Genomic DNA, 11583 nt, shown 5'->3' on the forward strand with positions numbered 1-11583 from the left:
TCAGGTTGTTTAAGTAATAGCCTCATTTGGGGTTACTTATATATTAAACAGATCACATTAATCAGTCATTCGGTGTTTAGCTACTTACGACTGACAACATTAGGTCACAAACCCTTTAACCGCTGTATTTCCTATGTGAAATTAGAGTTTGTTTAGTAATCTGCTATACTGTAAAAAAAGAAAAGAAATGGGCGGATTAGAAACGAAAACATCTGCACTTTGAGAGAACTGACGTCGAAATAAATTTTTGGGACAAGTGGCAAACATAAATCTTCAGTGTTTTTGGCCACTGATGTTTGATTTGACTCAGTGCCTATGAATACGAATTCCAAACTGTATAATCTGTCAGTCGGTCTGATTTAGGTAAGATCATAGACAGATCGCTTTTTGTATAAAATGCATGATGTTTTTAGCAATTTGTGATGTTGGAATGGATCCTTGGTCCCCGCAGTCTCCTCCCACAGCACAGCTGAGGAATATCTAACACTGTCTCCAGCCGTCAGGAATGCCGACCCTCTCGGGTTATGACCCGTAATTAATTGTTTTGAGGGTCTGGCTCCATGTTCTTGGCGTTTGGAGTTGCAGTATGGGAAGGGTATAGCGTTCTCTCAAATATCCAAATTAGATTTTCACTGTTGTTCCAGCGGACACTGGGCAAATTGAGAGAATCCCCCTCCAGCCTTGAAACCGGTCGATAACTTAACGAGACGTCTAGCCATGACACGCAAACATCTGACATGCTTTTCAAGTGAATGTAAAACACACTGTCTGATGGACAGCCCAGGCTCATGAGTGATAAAGCACAGGCCGGGGGTTTTGGAGTTGTGTTTTTCTATTTATTTTCAAAGGTGGGCAGCCAAGACAAATGTTCTAAATGCAATTCAATCTTAAAAATTCAAGGGAGCTTTTGCTTGGACCATCCGAAGCAAACCGTAGAAGCCTCGGGCCAAAATGTAAATCTCTCTCTGACAAATGTTCAGTGAGTCATCGTTTCTCAGCACATAGTTAGCGAAGGTTTTGATTGGCAAACACATAATTGTAGTCATTTAAATGTTTCCTACTAACAGAAGGTTGAGAAGTTGGCTCTCTGATTTAGTTTTTCTAAACGAAGATGGATGCATTACATCCATGTACACATATTCTCCTCTTAGATTAGCACTCAAAATTTCATAATTCTATTTTCGAATCATATTTTAGCCCTGCGTCTGACTTATATGCTGGTATGGCATGACTTTCAGCAGAAACTGTCTGATTAGCTCTTGTGTTGTGGTTACAATCAGCCATTTGCAACAGAGCATCGTAAACAAACAAATTAGACCTATTATGATTCCCATTGGCGTGCATATGTGTTGTGTATATGTGTGTCTATGTTAATCCAGTCTTGGATGAGGTGGAGATCTCATTCCTTTGTGCTGTGTTCATGAACCAAGCCTTGCATGCTCAGGGAGGGACCCAGAATCCTACACTCCTCTTCTCATGGCACGAAAGCCTATTGTCTGTCCCCCACCTCTGAAAGAGGCAGACAGATAACCTCCCCGCACACAAAAGACATGCGCGATGAGGGCAACACAAGCCCGCCGTGATTCCAAGCTTGCCTCTGGGCTGCTTCAGACACCCGCGAACACAAAGGCGGCTCAGCTGTGATAAAAGCGTTGAGAAGTGTTGTTTTGTTTTTGTTTTTTGGCGACCACCCTTACCGATTCATCCTTGACTCTTGACTCAACAAAAAACGGCCCTTTCAATTAAAAGCGACACAAATGGATCCAATCACTCACTATAGTGGCTGTTTCAGAGAATACCATCAGTGAAAATTCCTCTAGTGGTGTTGCACCATGACCCGCATAAGGGGGCTTTCACTGCCTGTGAACAAAACAGACGGAGAATGATGTTTTCCTTTTCATGCCCAGGCTCTGAAACCCCATCCCTCTTTTCTGGTGTCAGTCGTTCTTTTGTGTCAGCCAGCGGTGGCTCCCTTTGACACGGCGGAGGTTATCCTCTTGATACCTGATTCCAAAGAGAGTCTGCTCACTCGGCCATTTGTTCTCCCATCACCTTTACTCCAGCCTGTATGATAGCCAGGCTCAGTGACCCCCATCTGCCTGCCTGTTGGAAAAATCAAGGTTAAGCTGGTTGCTGCTGGTTCAACATGATTACTACCTAGTCAGATTTTGGCCATTAACTGGTTCAAGCTTCTCATTAGCTTTTCCACAATAGTTATTAACTTGTTCAATTTGATCATAAGCTGGTCAAACTTGACCAACAGTAAGTTTAGACATTCTACCAACTATAAGTAACTTCGCAACTACATGTCAACTAATTAGAGTATTAGAGCAACACTCTCATTAGAAAATTAGTACACTGTTAAGGTGGCACAGTGGTTCAGTGAGAGGTCTCTAGTTTGAGTCCCGGCTGGGCCAAGAGTCCTTACTGTGTGGAGTCTGCATGTTCTCCCTGTTTCTGTGTGGGTTTCCTCTGGGTGCTCACCCACGATACAATTATTTATTTAGTTTAAATGCAGTATTGTAATGGGCAAAGACCTGGCAACCTACCCCGGTAAAATAATTGCCAAGAAAATTCATGGTCAGTCTCTCGTGTATGGCAAGAGATGACTGGAATGACAAGAGAGGACTGGAATGGTTAATGAGAGAGTAGACTGTTAGGTTAGGGTTAGGTGTTAGGGTTCCAGTTACTTTGGGGCAAAGTTACTTATGGTTAGTAGAATGTCTAATGTGGACCATCAAAATAAAGTGTTACCTAAGTTTGTTGGTCATTAACTGGTCCAAATTTTCCAAAAATTTGGTTATTAGCTAGATCAAACTGGTCATTACCTTGTTCAGTAAGCTGTTTCATAATGTTTAACTTTTTCAGTTTGGTCATTACCTGGTTTAAGCTGGACCGAACTGGTCATTAACATGTTCATTCAGGTCCTTAGCTGGTTAGGGCTGGTCATCATCTGGTACTAATTATTAACTGGTTCAGTTTGGTCATTAGCCATTTAAAAATGGTTATTCATTTGTTCAATTTGGTCAGTAACGTGTCTAAAATTGTTCAATTTGGTCATTAGCTGGTCAAGCTGATCTTTCCAACATGGTGGCCGTTTTATCAGCAAATAACTCACTTGCACCACTTTTACACATTCGGACCATCTAATAACTATCTTGGACCAACTATTAACCAGCTTAGACCAGCTAATGATCACCTTTGACCGCTTAAAAGTCAGCTAATGGTCAGTTTAGACCAATTAATAACCAGTGTAAACCACTTAAAATCAGTTTGGATCAGTCAATGGCTTTGGACCTTGGACCAACCAATAACCAGACTGGAGCTCTTTAAAACCAACTTGGAACCAGCTGTTCCAAAAGACAGCTACAGTACAAGTTTAAGCTAGATTTCCCTGATGTTCCAGAAGAAAAAACAAGACAGAGTATGTATTTCTTGTTTGTGTTCAAAGCTCTCACCAACAACAAGACAGAATGGAGATCACGTCATCTGTTCCACTTTATTCTTCAAATCCACCGTCTCACACAGACATACCTGAAGAACAGACACAAAGGGTGCTCCCCAGGCCTCCCAGATACAGGATACCTCTGGCAGATAAATCCTCTGGGATTTCGACTCCATTCCAAGGCTTCTTTTCAAGCATTTCTTAAGGGATTCTCACGGAAATCTTCTGAACTCGGCAGATAAGAGGCACCTCTCCTGACAATCCAAAGTGGCTGCCATGTCACGGAATGAGATAAGGACAGTGGAGATGTTGCTGAGGGACAGTGTTGAGTGATGGCATTGACTGGAAAGAGCTAAACACTTCACAACTCTTTAAACCACAAGACCAGCATTTCGACTGATTTTCACAATGAGCACATTGTCAAAGAATGTCTATCATAACTCATCTTTCACAATGTAAAACGAGCAAACATTCAAGAATGTCAAAATTTTATATAACAACAAAAATTAGGGATGTTACTTTTTGAGTTTCTCTGGAATTATCTGGAGACTCTACTATTAAACAAATCATATAAAAGGTTATAAAATTAACATCTAAACCCAAACTAAACAGGACAAGGGCATGATGGAATTTTAACAATATGTTTAAGTCACTGTTACACTCGATTCTAAATAAAGCCATTCTCTACAAGCTGTGAAGAAACTCTCAGTTTATCTTGACCACATCTGGAGCAAGATGCTATCACAATACCAATGCCATGACATTCCTACAATTCACTATTGTTATTTCTGTTCATTAAGTCTTTGAGGCAACAAATCAAGCTTGCCAATTCCCGAAAAGATCCATTAATCCTTAATACACTTTTCGTATGAGTTGTTTTACGGAGTCTGGAGCTGGTTCAAACAGCTGTGTGGTTAGCTACGGCCCGTGTAAAACACCCTGGCCAGCGTCGATCAACTCCTCACTACTGTACAGATCCAAAAATACAGGCCTGAATGTAAGGAAACAAACAATGTACTGAGAAAAACGAAGCAGCTTTATGTTTCTTCACATCTCAGCCACACTTCAAAAAAGCCTTCAAATGCTAGGATGTAAAGCTGTCTTCATGAATTACCCTATTTGTTTCCCTCATGATGTACATTAGCTTCTTGTCTTCAACAAAAAACAGAGGGGTTTAACTATTGTCGAAAGACATGGATGTGTGGGTTCGTTCTGTCAACACAGAGATTGTTGGATTGCATCATTGACAGTGTATCTGCCATATAAGGTAGAATATTCAAAGTCCTTCACCTGAGTCCAATTAGATTTTGAAGTCAAATATGGATCTACAAGGCTGCTCATGTACAGTTTAAGCAACATTCGTGACTGATGTTTGATTCAAGACACTGTAGGAAGTCTCTTAGGAAGATTATTTCTCTGGAAATGTGACTTATTTAAGGAGGTGCTAAAGAATTTCTTTATGATCTACAATCTTAGTACCTTTATTTGCAGTTACAATTTTGCCATCCAGAAACATCTATAAGGATCTACTATAACCATGACTCCTGCTATTCAAGATGCATCACTACAGTTTCAGGACAAGAAAAACTAAAAATTAACTTGTTATAAAGGCATAATTTCAACAACAACAACAAAAAAAAGAGCTATCTGATTTTGTTACTACTAGAGCAAAAGCATGTAAAGAGGTTAAAGACACTGTCAATGAAAAAGTCATCTGAGGAGAAAAAGTTACAGCTCAGAAACAGCACTGCCTACTGGTAAAGACTTAAAATAACCACTTGCCAGTTCTCACAAAAGTGAGATCGAAAATTTAGTGACATTATCCTGCTATTCTTCAGAACAAAAAAATGCACGCTTTTATGGTAATGTGGCATAGATGTGTCTGAGGTTTGTGTGAAGGTCAGTCAGGGATGCTCTCTGCACTATAAATGTGGCTCCAAGTTTAGAACAACTCTAACCATATTGGTGTAAATATTTTGTCCCTGGCTAATACTGCACAAACACTTTCAAGTCCAGGAGATTTGTAGCCTCGACATTATAGTCCTGATCCAAACTTTACAAACAACAAAACACTTCAGCTGTGAACATCCGGCTATATGTAGCAACATAAACACAGCTATATATAATACACTACCATTCTAAAGTTTGAGGTCAGGTTTTTTTTTTTTTTAAAGAAATGTATACTTTTATTCAGCAAGGAAGCATAAATTGATCGAAAGCTACAAGCAAAGACTTTTATATTTTATACAAAAAATGCTGTTCTTTTGAACTTCCTATTTATCAAAAAAATAAATAAATAAATAAATCACGGTTTTCGCAAAAATGTTGATGTTTCTTGACCACCAAATCAACATATTAGAATAATTTCTGAAGGATCATGTGACACTGAAGACTGGAGAAATGATGCTGAAAATTCAGCTTTGCCATAAATTACATTTTAAAATAGTGACTTAATATTTTAATTTGTATTTCACAATATTACTTTTTTTTTTTTTTTCATAAAAAAAAATATACATGAATTTATATTTGGATTGCCAAAGCTGCAAGCTTGCCCTGTGCATGAACTCCACAAGTTTATTTAAAACCTGATGGTCATGTGGTCCAGAATTATTTTAGATGATCCAATTAAAGAGCATCTTGAGCTTCAACGGAAGCAAGAAAATCTGACCTTTTGTTTAAAGGAATTCAACAACATTACAATTTTGCTTATTTGATTAGTGACCTAGAAATAGTGCAGAATCTTCAATATTTCATATTTTACAGTACATTTGTTTAAAAAAATTTCAAAATCGTAAAACTCAAAATACACAGACTCCCAGATTTTCAACACAGCCAGTGGCATGAAATTCAACAGCACCACTTAAGTGGGTTAGTTCAAAGAGACTGTCCTTATAGCACCTTTGCATTTGTTATCTTTAGCTTATATACATACAGTATGGGATAAGTACAAAGCGTTTACATCAATAAAACGTTCTACAACTAAATGACGATCTGCTATCAGACAACATGCACTCATAGTAACATGTAATATCCTCTCCACCTCTAATATACAAACTCACATACACCCTATTGCTGATAACAGCGCTGCCAAATCCATGTGCGCTGTTTACTAAAAGCTCCCTCTGTACAGCAGGCCAGAACTCCTCTGCAAAGCCTCAAAAGAATAAAAAAAAAATGCTCTACATCTTTGACATTAACCGCTCCATTTTAACCAAAGCTTCACATTCAGGGAATTTAGACAATAAAAGTATCTTAAAAGGACACTTGAACTGTTTGTGTTTCTTAAATGTCAGGCCTAATAGCCAGGATATGGTCCGATGAGGATTGTGCCTTGTCAACATTTATCTTTATTTTAAGAGTGATATGGCTTGGACGAATGCTTTTAAGAGCATCTGCGCAGCAGCTTAGAAGAGGACTTTGGAGATTCTGTTTGTGCACAGTTATCCCCTGTGTTTTAAATCAGAGTAATGTTCAGCCGGCCGAATGATGAAAGGGATTTGCATTCGCTGCATCTGGTGCTGTGTACTTAAACTGTTAAAAGAGCTGAACAGGTGGAACAGGTGGACACAATTCAGGACATATAGAGAGATGATCAACTGTTAGACATCCCTTTTATCTGCAGTCGCAGCTTCCTTTGGGGATTAAGATAAGATGCCACCATACAAACTATAAGATTGTGTGCAGGCATGAAACTTTTTAGTAGTGCTTGCCAAGACAAGTGTCACTAGTTACTGCTCATATTTTAGGCTAAAGTTTGGAACAAGTATCACCCCATGCATGAACAATACCCTAAATTATGTGGCTTGTTGAGAAGAGATGTGCTTTTAACTTCACAGCCAAATTAAAATCCAATAGACCAATATTGAATTTTTGATTAGTATTGATATTTTGTTTTTAATTCTGCAATGATTTGTCAATTTTTTGGGGGGCTCTACAAAAACTTTATGCATGGGAATCCAGTGCATACCAAATGGAAGTAAATGGAGCACAAAGTCTAGCGTGCACAGTAATCTGAAGGAACTGGATCCGATTCTATCTGGAATAGAGATGTAGGTTCATGGAAAGGAGCATCACTGATGATCTCCAGGAATGTAGATTGAGTAACAGAGTCCAGCAGGGGAGAAAAAAAAAAAAGCCACATCCTTTGACATCACTGAGACAAACCACACAGTAATTTTCACATTTGCGGTTAAGGAACACAGTGTGCCTAGCTAGCTCCAGTCATATTTCTTCTGGTGTTGTTCAGCACTTTCAGCACTGGAGATAACTTGTAGGGTAATGAAACAGTCATGAAGGCCCATTTAAACTGCTTTCAGAAAGTTGCAGAGAACGAGCGAGGAGAAACATCAGGCCAGAACTCCTCTGCAAAACCTATTAGCGTGGCCACAAACATCTACAAGGGCCTCCAGGACATTAAAAAAGGGCTGGAATTAAGACAGATAAAGCACATAAAATGCTGAAACTGATAGATGGACCAGACATGGAGAATCAAAATAAAAAATGAATGAACTAGTAATGGCTGGAATGTGTTTTGCCCCCTATGCCCCATACCTTGACTCAAAATAAATAAATAAAAGCTTGTTTGAAGCTTTTTATCCTTGACTCAAAATAAATAAAAGCTTGTTTGAAGCTTTTATAACTCTTTAAAGCACTTTCCCAAAAATCCCTCACCTCTTAAGAGAGATTGGGAGAAGGTGCATGGAGATACTATCATGTCTGAGTGCCACTTGTTGCAAAGGTGAAAGAACCCACATGGAACTGATATCAGAGCAACCATCTCAACCCTTAATTCTAGACATAAACGGGAGGAAAAACCTCAGGTAACCATGAGACTGACAATGGGTAATCACTGTCACTTGTGCGCAGATATTCACTCATCAGAAGATGCAAGTGGCTTCTTCAACAGCCCAATCTAGGCATTGTGGTGCCCGCAACATTGAAGGCATGCGATAATGGGAAATGAATGATCGTTCGTGCCATCGGTTCTCTTATCAGGATGTTTATTAAGAGGGATGTTCTGTGATACAGTGAAGAGAGAAAAAAACATTTCACAGTATGACATTATTTCCTCACCATGGCACAATGAAACATCTGAAGACTGTCTTCCCTCCCATGTATTGCGTCAAAGTAGAATTATCAAAGCATCCTTTCTACACAAGAACCTGTCTACACAAACATATCCTGAAGAGGTGGGAGGGAATGCTAAACTCTGAATTAACCCAAATGATGTTCGATAAATACTTCCTTTCCCTTGCAGCAATTGATTCCCTTAATTTTCACATATTCAAACATTCCTGAACCAGATGATATTCAGCATCTAAGCTGCAGCTTATTTGCAAAGAATGATGTACCTTCCTACATCCACAAAATCTACATCGAGGAACAAACTACGTGCCCAATGCAGCCCAGCTAGAGGTGAACATTAGCGGAGGAGTGTGAGATCGGGAAGGTGAGGGATTGTTTTGGTCGAGTTGAAACTGTGGAGAGGTAGGGTCGTTGTAATGGTCTGGTTCCTGTATCTCATAGGATCTGTTCCATTAAATCCCAGTAGGTAAATTACAGTACATCTGTTCAAATCCCTGTCAAATACTGCAGAGGATTACTGCTGGGAACAAATTTGCGAGGACAACAGGGCAAATATACAGTAACTACTCATAATAACATCACCACTACAGTGACATTCACTTGAATTAAGAGTGGTTGGGGAATACAAATCATGTTATGGATGAGCCATAGGTGTTTGGGATTCTGTGCATACATTTTTAGTGGTATTAGCTAGGACTTTACTTCATCTCAGCAGCGATCCTTCAAAGATTTGTGCGGGGAAATGTTGGGAAATGGTCCTCTGAAACTGCATCTAAAAAGGTTGATTGCTTGGTTGGAACGCCACCATATACCACCAGCTGGTCACTTAATGCACATGGTAAGTTCACAAGATAACTTACAGTTACAGTTAAGAAAAAAGCATAGAGTTTGGAGTAGTCTATGGCTTTCAAAACAAATTAGTGTATGCCAACACATATGCATGTATGTAACATGTATGCTAACACTACCACCCTGTTTCTAAAAACTGATTGCTATGCTATATAAAAATTGAACTATAATACATACAAAACCAGATGAGAACTGGTTGGCTTTATTTATTAATGCTAATTAACGTGATGCTGCAATGCTTTCCCCCCCTTTAAACGATTTAAATGGGACAAAAAAAAAAAGCAAAAAAAAAAAAAGAGACATTTAATGAAAAGAAAAATAAACAGAAGTTCTGTAAATACAGAATAAACTACACATCTACAGTTTAATAATGAAAATGGGCAAAGAGTGTAATTAAGAGCTTGATTCTATTAGTGCTAATTTATATCTAAGGGTTTATTGGGTTTGTTCGATCTCCTCATCTTGGTGACTCATCTGGTGCAAAGCAAGGTCAGATCTTCTCTTTTCCCTCTAGCCCTCACGGACCTTGGCAGACAGAGCATCACAAGTCTTCTTGGCATCTCCCAAAAGCATGGATGTGTTTGGTTTGTAGAAGATAGGGTTGTCCACAGCGGCATAGCCAACTCCCAGAGATCTTTTCATCACGATGATCTGGAGGGATGAAAACAGAGCATTTTGATGCATTTTGTCTTATTGGGGAACAAAGAACGGTACTTTATTGAACAAGCTAGAAATTTCACATTAAATAAAATCCTGTATGTCGCTTTTAAGATTATTAATGGCATTTTCCTTTGAGTTGAGCCAGCTAATACAATCTGTTTCAACATTATATCTGTGAAAATATTGGATGCACCTGCACATGAAGTGGCAGGGAGAATGGCTTTAGGATTTGTACAAGAGGGCGCAAAAAGAGTCCAAGCTTCCAACATGTAATGGCTATTTAAGTATCTGCCATTTGCAAAATTAAGAGTCATTAGTGTCTCAAACACCAGTTTTTAGGCTGAGCCGTTTCTGGGAAAATCGTCGAGAGCAGTGCTTTGATTGGGAGCATCTGTTTGGGAAGGAGGAACACTTGGTAATTGAATAAGTAAAACCAGAGAGGAGAGCCCTTGCCGCTGGTCTAGCTTTAGTGTTATTCAATACACAAAGATATTTGGAACGAATTGACCCTCATCTTGAGACTTCAAAATCAGCAGGCGGATCCTTGTAATATCATCATCTGTCCCTCAAAAGCCCTGCAGATGTTCGATGCCAGGCAGGTGATCGGGATGGCGTTCAAACAAACCCAACCGCTCTTCTCAAAAGAGTCATGTGACCACTTTACCCAGGCTCAGCATCCCCCAGGACAGGACAACATCCTTTTGTTAAATTATTCATAGGGCAGCTGGTTTCATTTGGGAATGAGGTTACACATGAAGGTCTCTAACAAGGCTGGGAGCAATCAGCAGGGTTGGATGTTGCACGAGATTGAGTATAACAAAACCAACATAGACAATCGACAGGGAAACTTCATATTCTGCTGCGCTATCATGTCATCAAGAGCGTCACTAGGTTCTAAGTTGGTCGAGTGCTCTTGTTGAGACTACACATCCAAGTTGCTACAAATAAGGAAGGCTTTAGTTCAAAGCTCTAGTGTTTGTAAATTCCATACGGAATTATGGAACAGGTTAACAAGCTACACGCAATTACTCGTGGGAGAAGATCTACGTATTTACACATTTGCAAACGTCAAGCCCCAGTACTCCAAGTGATTTCCCCAGAGAAGGTCTGGCTACAATGGGCCTGTCATGTGGTGAGGCACACCAGCCCAGCATTTTAGGGAAAGTATCGGTCGGATGCTCTGAAATGTCATCATTCCAGAAAGAGCGAGTCAGCGCTAATGAAAGCAGCGTGAGGCTGTCTTGCTGAAGATACACCTGGACTGTAGCGCAGTTACAGTGGGAACCAGCTGTGGGGATGGGATGGAGATTTTCATATCGCTCTGGGTGGGAAAATGAGGGATGGTCTGTATTACAAAACCTGAGGGCAATTCCTGCAATCTTGGCTTTTATTCTAGCTAGGCCGTAAAAGTAAAGCCTGATACTAATGGAGTATGAATTATATCATGTACACTTAAATTATTTTTTAAAGTCTCTAATGCTCACCAAGGCTCCATTTATGTAAAAGTAAAGCCTGATACTAATGGAGTATGAAGTATATCATGC

General features: G+C 39.5%; 1 protein-coding gene across 1 annotated transcript in view; it reads right to left on the reverse strand.

Moving 5' to 3' along the window:
• Positions 1-9204: 9204 nt before the first annotated feature.
• The window catches only part of nnt (nicotinamide nucleotide transhydrogenase), a 41718-nt gene continuing 39339 nt past the window's right edge, over positions 9205-11583 (reverse strand). The window contains exon 22 of the mRNA XM_079847248.1: positions 9205-10030. Coding sequence (XP_079703374.1) covers positions 9890-10030 — 141 coding nt within the window. The 3' untranslated portion in view covers positions 9205-9889. The remainder of the gene's footprint in view (positions 10031-11583) is intronic.

The sequence above is a fragment of the Squalius cephalus genome (genome assembly GCF_949319135.1).
Source record: "Squalius cephalus genome assembly, chromosome: 17".
Classification (NCBI taxonomy): domain Eukaryota; kingdom Metazoa; phylum Chordata; class Actinopteri; order Cypriniformes; family Leuciscidae; genus Squalius; species Squalius cephalus.